Source organism: Xyrauchen texanus, chromosome 44, assembly GCF_025860055.1.
Source record: "Xyrauchen texanus isolate HMW12.3.18 chromosome 44, RBS_HiC_50CHRs, whole genome shotgun sequence".
In the NCBI taxonomy this organism is placed as follows: domain Eukaryota; kingdom Metazoa; phylum Chordata; class Actinopteri; order Cypriniformes; family Catostomidae; genus Xyrauchen; species Xyrauchen texanus.
The window spans coordinates 11209166-11223874 of NC_068319.1; the positions used below are offsets into that span (position 1 = coordinate 11209166).

A 14709-nucleotide genomic window follows, 5' to 3' on the forward strand; every position below is an offset into this window, starting at 1 on the left:
GAATTTCCATTCACTTCTTTTCAAAATGCAATCACAGATATCTGTAATTGATTTCTTACTAGTTCCAAAATTCCAAAATACACATATCAGCTATGCACTTCTTAATAGTACTAACTAATGATAATTTGTGATATTAGTAATTACTTTGTTACTAGTTACATTGATAAAAAAAAATTGATATCTGTAAATTTATTTCAGATATCAGTAAATAAAAGAATAATTAAGGCTTTCTAACTAGTTACAATCTCATTAAGGAATCTGAAATTAAACATTGCCACCAGTGAAAACCAAAATACAGATATCAAAAATTAGCATTTTTTACTAGTTGAAATTCCATTGTTAATATCTGAATGGGCATTTGCACTAGTAACAGTAAAGTTACTGATATAAAGAAAGAGCAAGATACATAGCTGATATGTGAATTTGACATTTTAACTAGTAAGAAGTAATTGTGTTTTGAACGTTGAGTGATTGCCAGATCATTGTGAAATTCTGCTAGTGGCAATTCAGTTACAGATATTAATAATTGTATTAAAATTTTAATTCTAGATATCTAAAATTCATATCCTTCACTTAATTGTCCAAAGGGTTTGCGTTATAGGACGCATTGAAAACAGCTAGACGTAGCAAAGCGGGATTTAATAGATGGTGCGTCTATAGGCACATTTAACATAATTGTACATGGAGCAAAATTTAAAAATAACGCAGAATCTACAAGGAATGCATAGAGGACATGAACGGGTCCCTAACGTGCATTTTTGCATTACTATTGTGGTAGCAAACCTCCATTAAATGTTTGTGCCATTACACCTGATGTGTTATTATTAAGGTGGCTGGCTATAAACATGTCAACATTTTATTGTAACTAACTCTAAATAACTTGCTTGTTTTCGCTAAAGGCTAGGGTATACATAGTTTTTCCACATGCCGTTGCCTTTCGCACACGGTCAGGCATTCTAGCCTTTTAAGTAAACTTTTTTGACCGCGAGCCCATACGGACGCATTTGATGTACACGCAATATAGTTGCCTTTATGATACTTTGCTCATGCGCAGAAGATGCGCACAATTACACAAGGGGAGGAAAATATGGGCTGCATGCAGACAGTCTGTGCAGACCGCGCTGATGATGAAATTTACTTCACGTGCATGGTGCGCGAGACATAATAGTATGCGGGAATAGCCTTTATGACAGCAATAGGTCCCCTTGTGGCAACACAGAGAAAGCAAAGCATGTTCTGAAGTGTTTTTGAAAGCAACAATGCGTGAAATTGAACTTGTGTAGCTAGAAGCGTTTGTGTACTTGCACACAGTATTCTTCAGGACTTACTGACCTTTGACGCAACTCTAAGCTAATTTTCCCCCCCAAAATGTTTAATGTATGACTACGTGGTGCACATAGATTACAAGATTCTGGCTAAAATGCTAGTAGTACTCGATTGGTAGAGGCAGCGTGTCGCTCTGTTGAGAGCTAAACTTTATCGGTCTACTCTATTTAATTTTGCTCTCAGCCTTAGGGGTGAAGAGGAAGTTCAGAGAGGTTTGCAAGCATTATGTTTTGCTTCAAGTCTGCGCTTCACAGCTAGAGCGAACAAATGAAGACCCAGCCCAGCGTGAGCGAGAGTACTTGCACATGAGGGCAGTTGGCTGCGAAACCTAGAAGCCGTGTTGAGCCGAGTCTAAGTTTGTTCAGTCTAGCTGTGAGGCAGTAATTTTGAAACAGAGCCGCAGCTGAAAAAGGCTGACTGTGTTCTGCCCGCGTGTCTGCACACCGGTTTGGAACGTCTTCAAGGGAGTCTGGTCTGGCTGGCTGCCTCCATACCGTCGGATTTTGGTCTCCCATGGGAGTATAAACTTTGTAAAAACCTAAAAACCTATTCATTGACATCAAAGACCCAGGCTAAAGGAGCACATTAACGTTGATATAATCACTTGAGTGAGTTCTACTGTATGCAGGTGGCTTTCGTTGAGGTCAGACTAGGTCTTTGTGTTTACACTTTAACAAACTACCATTCAAAGGATATTTACACGTGTCAGTCAATGTTATATGTGATTAGTAACATTAATGTAAGTGTTCTCAACACTGGTTGTGAAGAAATTCTGACAACCAAGAGCAAATATGAGATCATGGCTCAACAATAAGGATTTTTTTTCTGTTTGATGTAGTTCATATTTTTACTTGTCATTTTCACTGTCCATGCCTGTTTAAAAATATACGGTACTGTGCAAAAGTTTTAGGCACTTATGATGTGTTACAAAAACATTTGTCTTAAGATGGTTATTTATATCTTCAGCTTTAGTGTGCCAATAGGAAAATAAATGTTAGACTCCCAAACATTACATTTGCAAACAGAATAGATTAGAATAGAAGAACAGGGAACCCTGTAACAGATATCATGGCCTTTCACAGATCCCCCCAATGAACATCGTGTCTGTCTGAGATTACATATATAGACAGAAATTGAGACAGCCTAAATAGATATTAGAACTGTGGCAAATTCTTCAAGAAGCTTGGTACATCATATCTGCCAACAACCAAGAAAAACTGTGTCCAGATGTACCTAGGAGAATTGGGGCTGTTTTAAAGGCAAAGGTGGTCACACCGAATATTGATTTAGTTTTTTTGTGTTTTCTGGACATTGTATGACATTAAGTGATAAATGAAAATTATTTATGCCATTATTTTTGAAGACATCCTAACTATGCAACATTTTCACAAGTGACTAAACATTTGCACAGTAGTACTAATATATATATATATATATATATATATATATATATATATATATATATATATATATATATATATATATATATATATATATATATATATATATATATATATATTTAGCAACATATTACATTTGCATCAGAAAAAAATTGCATTTTTAATTCAATAGTAATTCTACACAAAAAAACAAAACAAATTTTTTTTTACTACAAACATTTTATTAGGATTTTAATTGGGAATAATACAACTATAATGTAACTCCATGAAGTTATGAATTCATACCAAACTTTTTGTGCCGTCTGTGCTGTTTTTATAAAGAATATTCCATTTAAACATGCATTAAATGAACATCTTTGACAGTTGAACTACATCTCGTGTAGGTGTGACATGCTCCTACAAGTTAAAAAAGTACTTTACCTTTCAAAAATGTCTCAAGACACCTGCTTTGTTATATTGGTTGCTATGCATCTAACTTTTTTTTCTCAAGAATGCCTTCTGTCTGAACTACCCCTTTAAGTGCATTTAAAGTTAAATTACATTTTTTTTGGGGGGTCAGTATATGCCAGCTACATACTTTGGTAACATATTAAAATCAGCAATATTCAATACATCCCAGAAAGCCAAGTGTTTAAAGCTGAAGTGTGGAATTTGTTTTTCAAACAGGTTTCTGAACTCTCCAAAGTCCCGCCCCAAACTCAAGCCATTGGTTAATCCAATATTGTTGTGTTGGTCTGGTCGGGATGCTCAAACAAGCAAAGCAATGTTTTGATAGCATCACTGAACCACAATGTTTACACTTTTCAGGGAACTCAACCTACAAATGACTTGCTTGTAGTTTACTTTGCATATTAATCTGGGATAGGAGAAAGTATTTGTAACATTGAAAAAGTGCACACGCTTCAGCTTTAAAGCTTAAAAACACATGTACTTTATTAATGAACATTAAATGTAGTGACATCACAGCACTGCCCTGATGGGGCAAGTGACAGTTCCGTCAGTTTGTCCAAAATTCTCTCGCACTGGCCCCGGGTCATCCTTATTGTTGAGCCCTGAAGATGATTGGACAATTGACAGCAGAAGTTTAGGGCTTGGTCTTACTTTATTATCTTCCGCCACTTGTTTTCCAACAGAGAACCCAGGCCAGAACCTGAATAGAGTGTTTCAGGATGTTCCGAAGCGAAGAACCGGCTCGGAAGGCTCCACACGGCCAGGTCTGTCTCACGCCTTCCCTCTCGTGTTGCGGGTTTCTGGAGTGTCTGTATGTTTTTGTTGTACTGGTCTGTTTCTTCTCGATCTCTGGCCTGGAATCTGTTGCAAAACAAGTGTACAGTGAGAGAGACAGGGGGGAAAGAGGTGTGATTGAAATTTTAAGGGATAGTTCACCCAAAAATGGCATTGTTTTTTTCTTTCATGGAACACAACAGGAGTTATTTATAGCACAATGTCCAAGCTGCTCTTTCCCATACAGTGAAGGTGAATGGTGACTACAGCTGTTGAACAAGAGTTTCACTGAATAACTACTCAATTTTCAGTTTGTTTCACACAAAGCTATCATATGGCTTCAGAAGACATGAGTCGAATAGACTACTTTTATTTTTTTAAGCTTACCACCCCCTAGTGCTCATTTGCTTTCATTGTGTGGAAGAGAGCAGTGTAAACATTCTTCAAAACATCTCTTTTTGTGTTCCACAGAGGAAAGAAAGTCATACAGGTTTAAACCAACATGAGGGTGAGTAAATAATTACAGACGTTTCATTCATGGGTGAACTATCCCTTTTTGAAGTCCCTGAATACAGCTTTTTATAATAAACACTATATCTGTGCTAAATCTCAAATTAGTTTCAAACTGTGGAAAACTTTTCTATTAGTGTTATCAAGTCTAAATCAGTGTTCTCTATGTAACTGTCCATCATGGAGGTCCTTGAAATGCCTGTCCTGTTATTTCGTGGTCAGAATATGTGTATATATGTGTGTGTGAATCCTTTATGCAGATCCACATTACAACTGGTGGTTGAGTCTCCCCTAGGGTGGCGCTGTGGGTGGCTAGCCACCCCTGTGTGTGTGAAGGTGAGAGAGAGAGAGAGAGAGAGCAAGCATTACTTCCACCTCATACAAACGTCCAGCTGCTCTCCTCACACACCAGTGACTCTGACCTTGCCCCACTGCTCATTGCCCCATCGGAGGGCACTTCTCTCTGCCAGTTTTTCCTCTTCTTCTATCTTTTTATCTATCTCTCTCACTCTCTTTCTGTATTTATTAGCATTGTTTGACCCATCAGATCATCCCTTTATGAGAGTTTGTTTCTCATGGCCTCTGTCCAAATGTGTCTATGAAGTCTGTGGACTTAAGTGGACAGGAAAAGGGATTCAGTCTGTGTACAGGAAGTGCTGTTTAAGCCAGCGGCAGTACAGGTGCTAATATGTGCGGTATTATAGAAAACATAAAGTAAACATTATGGTAATTATTTTTTTAGTTCTGTGCCATTGAGTCTGGTTGCAAGATTTCCTTTCCATGAAATAAAACGGTGCCAGTCTGTATTTTAGCTTAACTGATGGATTGGTTTCTAGAATAAGCGTGTATTTGCTCTTGTTTGAACTCGCTAGGACTGTGGTTGCTCGCATGAATGCCTTTTCATAATTAACATTAAACATCAAAGGAATATTTCACCCAAAAATGGAAATTCTGTCATTATTTACTCACCCATTTGTGGTTCCAAACCAGTATGCTGTTATTTTTACCTTGGAACACAAACAGGAGAACTTTTGAAGAATCTCCTTTTTAGATATATAATTATATATATAATGACAGTTCTTTGTGATCACATCTTTTAAGCACCATAAAAGTACCATTAAAGTAGTCTATATGTATCGTGCACTATATATTTCAAGTCTCCAAATGTCATACTATGTGTGAGAAACTAACAGAAATTTAAGTCAACCTTCTTTTTGGGTGAAGTATAACTTAAATATAACTTTTGTTATGTGAGCTGTGCAAGCTGTGCTCCATTTCAGAACAAAAGAGGTTTATATTTTGTTACACATGAGGTGCCACTTATAGCTGTACCTCCTTTGGCTGAGTTCTGCACCTCGCATTGTTTAACATTTTTATATCCTCACAGGTAACATCACCACACGCATCCGCACATCTGAGACCGGCTCAGATGAGGCCATTAAGTCCATCTTGGAGCAGGCTAAGAGAGAGTTACAAGTTCAAAAAGCAGGTGAGTCATGTTCCTCCATCAGGTAGATAGGAAATCAAGGCTCTTGCGTGTGTTTTTACATTTTACCCCTAAAATATTGTGCCATTTCCTTGAGGATAGGTCTCTCTATTACCTCTGTAATGTAGGAAAGTCATTCTTACAGTATTGTCTGTTTTACAAATGAGCCAGTTGAATTAGATTTGAATTCGAGTTGAGTCAGTTTGAAGATGTAATCCAGTGATTCTTTGAAGTAATAGTCACCCCAAAAAATAGTCCAAAAATTTGAATTATGTCATTTACTCATCCTTACTTTCTTTGAGCAAAGAATGTTTACAAATCATGATAAAAGTAATCCATATGACTATTTTCCAAGTCTTATGAGGCCATACAATAGCTTTACGTGAGAAACAGATTGAAATTTAAGTAATTATTTACTGATAAGTCTTCCCGTATCTGAAAAATCTCATTCACTCATACACATATTCAGACTTAAAGAATCGAAGAGAAATCTTTAAGTAAATAACGACTTAAATTTCAGTCTGTTCCTCACACAAAGCTGTCGTATGGCAACATAAGACTGTGTGAACTATTTTTGGGTGAACTATTTCTTTAGGAATTCTCTTTTGTGGAAATAATAGTGGCATCGCCATGTCAAATAGTGAGACTCACAGTGAGATAGTACATTGGGTACAATGTAATATACTGTAACTGCAAAGCGAACTAACAAATACAACAAGTAATACAGTATATCGGTCATGTCCCCCTATTTTGAATGTTTCAAATTCCCTCATTTACCCTTTTCCTGTCCAAACTTGTGTACTGGAATTAAACTAACTGTCTCTACCCCACCTGCCACTGCAGACGGCGTGGGGGAGAGGCAACGGCGATCAGGTTACCACAGAGGGTCGGGCAGCTATTTCCAAATATATGCACACAGTCTAAGACTTGGTGAGGTTTTGTACTGTCTATTAAAAGTTTTTTCCCAGATTTTCCCCCTCACACCAACAACATACTGCTTTCAATGAACTTCTGTCATAATTTAGTCATGGGGTTTTATGACCGATGTATGTTATAAATATACATCAAGGAAAAACCCTGTGTATGAACAAGTTTTGAGAGATCTTTAAACATACAGCTCACATAACAGATGTTTTTGTCTACTTTACCTTGCCCTTTGTGCAGCTTTATTATATAAAACTGTTTGCAGATAAGCTCTTTTACTATTATTATAAGTGTACAGCATTGACATGGTATATGTCACATCAAATACCAAATTATAATTCATTGAGTGTAGGGCCGGGATCTAATACCACGATCCTTTTAAGGGATAGTTCACCCAAATATTCTGTCATTATTTACATACCCTCATGTTGTTCCAGACATTTATGACTTTTATTCTTCTGTGGAACTTGAAAGAAAAACAATTGAAGGATTTTCATACTTTAAAATTTAAGAGCAATTGCAGATTTTCAGCTAACAATAACTTAAATTGTTAGAGTTTTGGAAGAACATGAGGATGAGTAAATTATAACAGAATTTACATTTTTGCATGAACTACCCTTTTTAACTTCTATAAGTTGAATAGTAAGCATGGCAGCATTTACTTGATAATTCAACCAATTGTGACCACTCACATATTCTCTTCTGTTCCTGCAGTTGAAAGTTCTCAGCCTCCATCTTCCTCCAGCAACTCCGATGAGAACATTCGCTCCATCCTTGAGCAGGCTCGGAGAGAGATGGAGGCCCAGCAGGTTTCCCTGGAACCCGTGCTGAAGTCCACCTCCATGGCCCCGACCGATCTCTCGCTCCTGGGCTCCAAGCTCTTGGGTTCCCCGCTCTCTACCTTGCCCTACACCCCTATTGCTCAGTCTCTAAAGAAGCCCTCCACTTCCCCTCTCCTGGACTTCCACACTGGGGTGAAGAAGGAGATAGGTGAGGTGGCCGTGTCAGAGATTGGGCTGGATGGAGGGGCCAAGCTTAGTCGTCACTCTGAGAGCGGAGTAGGTGTAGGTTCTTGGAGGGAGCACTGGTGGAGCTCTGGTCTCACTGAACGTCGTGGAACCATGCAGCCCACTGTAAGCGAAGATGCCCACAGTCAAGAGGATAGCAAGGAGGTATAGTGCTTTTACCAAGTTGTATCATGAGGGGCTCAAGATCTGAAATGTTAACCAAAATGTTGTAGGTTCAATCCTAGATGGGATAATCCATGAAACTAACACCACTGATAAAGTTGCTTGGCCCTATAATACATGCATTGTAAGTAGGGTTTTGCCGATACAATCATGTACTGATATTGTACTTTAGTTTCATGTATCAATATTTGTGAATTCAAATGTCCTAAATTCAGTAATGAAGATGCAAGTTGTCTGAGATGTCTGTCGCCATTTTAATTGTGATCTAATTACGATATTGTGATGTATCATGATACTGTACATTTAATTGTAAAATGTGTTTCGCAACACATGTCGTGATAAGACTTAATACATCCAAATTTGAACCCTTTGCTGACAGCCCAAAGTCTTCTGAACTGAGATCAGTTGGTTTAGATGTAGACGATTAAATGGGCAAAACATTTTATAGACTTGCATTAACGGAGTGACCCAAGCTATATCTAGGAACCATGGGCTGCTTTTCACTCTTGGCAGTAAGTAGCTAATTAGCAACCACCTAGAACACCTTAGCAACCGCATTGAAATGCCCTGGCAACCACTAAGGACACCCTAGCATTGTGGTGGTGAGTTTTGCACTGGCAAGCACCATTCACATTTTCTTCAGAAAATATAAAAATCTAGTTGCCAATCATATTATTGAGCTTCACTAAATTACAGTGTACTGTAGGTAGCCATGTATGTTACATTTAGTGAACACAATTTAATTAATTCTATATTTAGTTTATATATTTAATATATTTAAACATTACTTTACAAGTGTTAATAAAGATTAAATAATAACTATTTTTAGAATAAATTATTATTTATATATTTAGTATATTTAATTTATAAGTCCAGGCAGAATATTGGCACACCAGAGTTCTAGAATAGCCCACTTCCCACTCCCTCCTTCTTGAGCCTTATTCAGTTTCACCAAGTGTCTCACCCCCAACTCTCCTACTCTTTGTCTCCCACCAGAAGCTCCCTCGGCTGGGCAGCACTGCGCCCATGGCTCCTGCCTCATCTCTGGATTACTGGAAGGACTGGCCCAGCTCAGAGTCGCCATACTCCCAGAGCTCAGAGTTCAGTCTGCAAATGCCCAGTGGCAGCGAGACCCCTCAGAGCAGCCCACTGCCATCTTCCTCGCCTTTACTGTCCCTCCCCAAAGTCGCCAAACCCGTGGTGCCCCCGCTCACACCCGAGCAGTACGAGTACTACATGTACCAAGAAGTGGACACTGTGGATCTCACACAGCAGGTCAAAGACAAGCTGGCCAAGAATGGCATCTGTCAGCGGATCTTTGGAGAGAAGGTCAGTGATTTTCAGATTAGAGACACCTCCATTGATTACTTGTCCTTCATTCCCAGCGGAATGCACGTCTAAACAATGAGGAGTTTTTTCTTCTGACCCAGTCAGGTCAGTACTGTAGCAATACAATAAGCCACGAGAAGCCGTGCATTATAGTGATTTTGCCATATGTGTTTAACATGCTTTTTAGGCATGACACAAAGCGGTAGGCTGTATGCAGTTGCAAAGCAACAGTGAAAATTAGTGCATTACTAGGCTTTAGAATGTGTGATCAGAGTTGTGTGTTTATAGTGACTTTACAACGTCTTCCTTCTACTTGCTACTTATTTACTAAGCAATTAAACTTAAGCCAGTTGCACACTGGATGAGAAGCACCGCATCACACCGAAATCGCACACATGACACGTGACAATGCTATGCAGGTGGCAGTCCAAATTTGTAAATCTAGTCACCATACACACAAAATTTACAAAGGTTTTTATACTTTAAGAATGAACAAAGTGACGTTGATGAGTTTGCAGGTTAGTGTATGAAACTGGTGTAACTGCAACCTGAACGATTAGAAATGGCAATGTTTATTATGCAATTAAAATAGGCTTCATTCAAGCTGTCAAACCACAAAAAGACAAACTTTTAACTAAGCATACATAGTGTAGGCTATAAGAAAGATGCATATAGACAGTGTATCATCCAGTCATGGTTAAAGTATATAATCTATTTCCTTTGAGAAAGAGTGGGGTTGAATTTACTGGAAAACTATGTGCGTGGACTGCAGAAATTTGAGCAGCCGCTGGAGTCGTATCTGGGTGTCGCAAACAGACACCAAGCCATGGCAGTGGTGTGCATACATTCATAGAAAACAATTGTTTTGAATTGTAGAACGTGCCATGTTGTCTACCAGATGCGTCCAGTGTGTGACACAAAAAAATCTATTGAAGGAGGGACCCATTCCATATATAGGTACCAGAATATCATAGACTTGAGAGATGAGCTCTTTTTACTTAGGCCTCTAAGTAACCACCTAGCAACCACCCAAAACACCCTGAAAACTAGCTAGCAACTACCCAAAACACCTTAGCAACCACATAGCAATGACCTGGCAACCACCTAGAGCCACCTTATCATTATGGTGGCTTTCCATCTTAATCAAAACAGAATTAATAGTTAAAACTATCCATTTTATGCATTTTTACGTTGCAGTGGTGATCTTAATCACTAGCCTCACCACAAATAATTATACATTTTATTTTTAGTGACATATGTATGTCAGAAAAAAATATTTATAATTTATGTTTAACACTTTGTGTTGTGTTTTCTTTACAAAAAAATAGAATCATTTGCAGCAAATAGTTTACATTTCTACTTTGGAATAATAGCTTGAATTGCGCTCACTTTTGCTAGAAAACAATGGGATATGGTGAAAAACGTCATTCTAACAGATGCTATCAAGACTGCCACAAGTCATTCTTACAATTTAAACAAACCTCATCTGTGTTAACCAGCTAGATAAGTTGGTGATGCATTTAAATCAGCTGAATGCACAGCAACAATGTTAAGTACATCACAGAAAACAAAAGGTATAAACCTGCGAGGCATAAAAACACATGTACTGTACATGATCAATGACCGCAAGACACAATGGCAGCATAGCATTGGCATTGTCTTGATGGGGCAAGTGACTAGCCCCAAAGTGGGCCATCCTAATTGTTTAGCCCTGAAATTGATTTCCTCTTCAGCTGAGGCTTTCGATTGTGCATGTGTCTGTTTCATTTTTATATTGCTTGCAAATGTATGAGTCTGTAATATCAGTTGCAACTTTCTTCTTATTGCATCATGAAATATCTTCATATTTGTTTCAGGGTTGTTTTTCTCTGAATCTGATGTACCATATCCTGTGTGTGTGTGTGTGTGTGTGTTGCAGGTGCTTGGCCTCTCTCAGGGGAGTGTAAGCGACATGCTCTCTCGGCCAAAGCACTGGAGCAAACTCACGCAAAAAGGAAGAGAGCCGTTTATACGTATGCAGTTATGGCTGAACGGAGAGCTGGGTCAGGCACTGCTGCCTATGCCTGGACAAACACAAGGTAACACCCAGACACTGGTTATATATAACATACTGTACACATGGGTGGTTCTTCAATTAGGAGCACTTTAGACTAATGGACATCTTGACTATATTTCTTGAAATCAAACTATATTTAATCTGTTTAAACATTAGTCAGTTGTCTAGACTGAAGATCTTATGTCCTTGATCAACCTTTAAGTGGATTTTTGAGAAAAAGTTGGATAAACCTTGGACTACATGTTACTGTAGCTAGAAGTCAGTGAACTTTGAATTTGTAAAGTAAAAATATTTTTTTTCTTCTGAATTAAACTTGTCGAATAAGGATTGGTAGTGATATAGATTTTCCAATCCAATTTGATTCCGATTCACAAGCTTTCGATTCCAATCTCGATTCGATATCGATTCATATGGTTACATTTCTGTTACATTGTCCATTTTGCCAACATATAAAAGTAATTCTCTTTCAGCTTTTGCTATTAATTATAAAGGAAACTTCTAGACAACCCTTCTAGGTACAATTCGAAAATATACATTTTACAAATGAGATTTTATTATTCGTTTTTTCATCAGATTTGTCAAATGTTAGTGGTTTAAAAAAAATCGAATTCAGTCTATTCCATCCATTAATGTCTTGAAATTGCAAATATCATGTTGCATATATATTTTTGTTACTTTTTTATTGTTTACTTGCATAATGTGTACTATTTACAAGTATTTACATTGATTTGTAGAACACGTGCTTAATCAGTACTGTCTGTTTAAGACTAGCAGCATCAGCCAGTAAGCACATATTATGAGAGAAGACTCCTAGTTCTTAGGAAAAATTGCAAAGTAGAATTTCACAGATTTTAACACTTTGTAATATGTAATTACAAGAGAAGGGAAGTTAAAAAGTTTGACAGTGAAAAACCAAAATGAACAAATCTGGCACAAGATGTAATCTTTTAGCACTCTTAAAATGAGAGAATTTTAGCTATTTGTATTAGTATTCTTTAACATTTAAATCAAGTTTCTTTAACAAAACATTAATTCTTTAAAATCATCCTAGGGGACAGAAAAGTTCCCTTAATTGAATGGTCAACCACATCATACAAAGCATCATACCAGGACACGTAAACATGAAACCTACATGGTGGCCAAAGACGGATATGAAAGAACTTGTCGTTGTAATGTGGCTTTGGTTTCTTGGTTTCAATCTTGGCATCATCATCATAGCCACCATTCATTCTTCTCTCTTCTCATTTGGCATGGGCGTTTTGTGAAAGTAAAACTTTGCCCTCCATCTCCTTTTCAATCACCTCTGTTTCTCCCCTCTGAAAATTCCAAGTACAGTCACGTTCTGATATGTAACACTGAAAGTATCGCAGGAAGGAAAGCAGGGATCCGAATCGCCCACTCTCGTGTTCAGACTTTACTGAATGACTAATAATATCCGTCTCATTATAGCTTATGTATTATGTCATTTTTTTCTATGTTTTTTACAATTCTTTCTTGTATTCCAGCTTACTCTGCAGAGACAATTATAAGTAAGCCATTTTAGGATGACTTCCCTTAAAAAGAGTAAACGTTCTGGCTTTGTAGTGCTATAAAAAACATTGCTGGTTTATTTGAGCATTTAACTAGCCTTACGCAGGAAATTGGCTCAATGAATGGTGTGAGTTTGGGGTGGGATTATCTGTTTGTCCAACCAATGGATGTCTAGGGAAGTGTTCAGGAAACCTGAGAAGTACACAATTGACTGCAAACTATGAAGTCTTTCCCCATTATGGTATGGAATGCACACTTTTCACGAGTTTCCTGTTTTTACTCTAAAATATGTCATATTACGGAAGTAAAATGGGATGCATTAATGGTTTGACTGATACTGGTTTTAGTCTGGCTTGAATAAATAACCACGGGCAACCCAAATCTCAGCTTAATGCTTCTGTAGTTCAGCCAGCTGCACCTCGGTCAGCCTTACGGTGGGAGAATTTAAATTACTCATGATTAAATGGATGCGAATCATAGTTTCGGTTGACCCACTTTAGGACACAGTCATTATGTTAGGAAAACAACATTCTATAAATCAATCTCAGATGTTTATCAGAGTGCTGGAGAATTATTAGTTGTATTTGCTAAGGCAAGCAGCACTATTGCTATTGCTCATACTTTGATTTCAACAAATCGCTAACCTTAAGTTTAAGTTTGGCATGTAATGCCCACACTATTTGTGCCACAATCATGGGTGACACCAAAACATTGTGCAGCTTGTTAAAGAGACGACTTTTTAAATATCATAGACACTTTTGGGGTGTGTTTTATTTATTTATTTATTTTTCATTTGGATCAGAAAGCAACAGAGCACTCTAGCAACCACATAGCAAAACATCCTAGTATCGTGGTGCATGTTTCTCACTGGCAAGCAGCACTCACATTTCAATAAATGTAAAATTCAAGCAATTAATTTGCCATTCAGGGCCCTTTTAAACCCTTGTTTGCTGTTTATTAGCAGTTATCAATTTTTATATTTTCATTGACCTGGATTTTAAGAAAAGCTATTGATGGGGGGTTGGGTTAAATTGGTGCAGCATGGATGGTGAGGGTGGTTGTCTCACAGGGGCCATCCAGAAAAGACCCCCTGGGCTCTCTCAAGGGCCTCCTCGAGCTGTTGTAATCAATTAGCCCATCAGTGCGGGATATATGATAATTACCTGCCTCTCCTCCTCTGTGACTGGCTGCCGAGCGCCTCATCATGCTCCAGTGGCTGATTAATATGCAAATAATCAGCCGATGGAATAATAAATGGGAGTCAAGCTGTGTGTGTGAGTGCAGGGCCGATTATGATGAATAGCACTTGCAGGCTGTCCTACTTAAAGAAGCCTTTCTCTGTAATTTTTACCACAAATTAAGCCGAGTAATATATACATTATAGTGATGAGATCAGCCGGAGAAGCAAGAGGTGGGTAAAAATGGAATAGAAAATTATCGACTTTGGAAAAAAGTCTGAGATAATACAGAAATGTAAATGTCACACTGCCTTCCTTTTTAATCCAAGCCGTGGATATTAGGATCCTACCTTGGTTTTTAACCACTCACTAACATTAGGACTGGGTGGTATAACAGTATACACTCACTGAGCACTTTATTAGGAACACCTGTAAACCTACTTATTCATGCAATTATCTAATCAGCCAATCATGTGGCAGCAGTGCAATGCATAAAATCAGGCAGATATGGGTCAGGAGCTTACGTTAATGTTCACATCAACCATCAGAATGGGGG

General features: G+C 38.0%; 1 protein-coding gene across 4 annotated transcripts in view; it reads left to right on the forward strand.

The window, feature by feature from the left end:
- The window catches only part of cux1a (cut-like homeobox 1a), a 169481-nt gene that overhangs the window by 136314 nt on the left and 18458 nt on the right, over positions 1-14709 (forward strand). Inside the window, exons 16-21 of one of the 4 annotated variants that reach the window (XM_052117670.1) lie at positions 3860-3940; positions 5848-5949; positions 6790-6876; positions 7585-8042; positions 9057-9389; positions 11308-11467. In XM_052117670.1, the coding sequence (XP_051973630.1) occupies positions 3860-3940; positions 5848-5949; positions 6790-6876; positions 7585-8042; positions 9057-9389; positions 11308-11467 (1221 nt within the window). The remainder of the gene's footprint in view (positions 1-3859; positions 3941-5847; positions 5950-6789; positions 6877-7584; positions 8043-9056; positions 9390-11307; positions 11468-14709) is intronic. The other 3 variants (XM_052117672.1, XM_052117671.1, XM_052117673.1) reach the window with 3 other exon arrangements.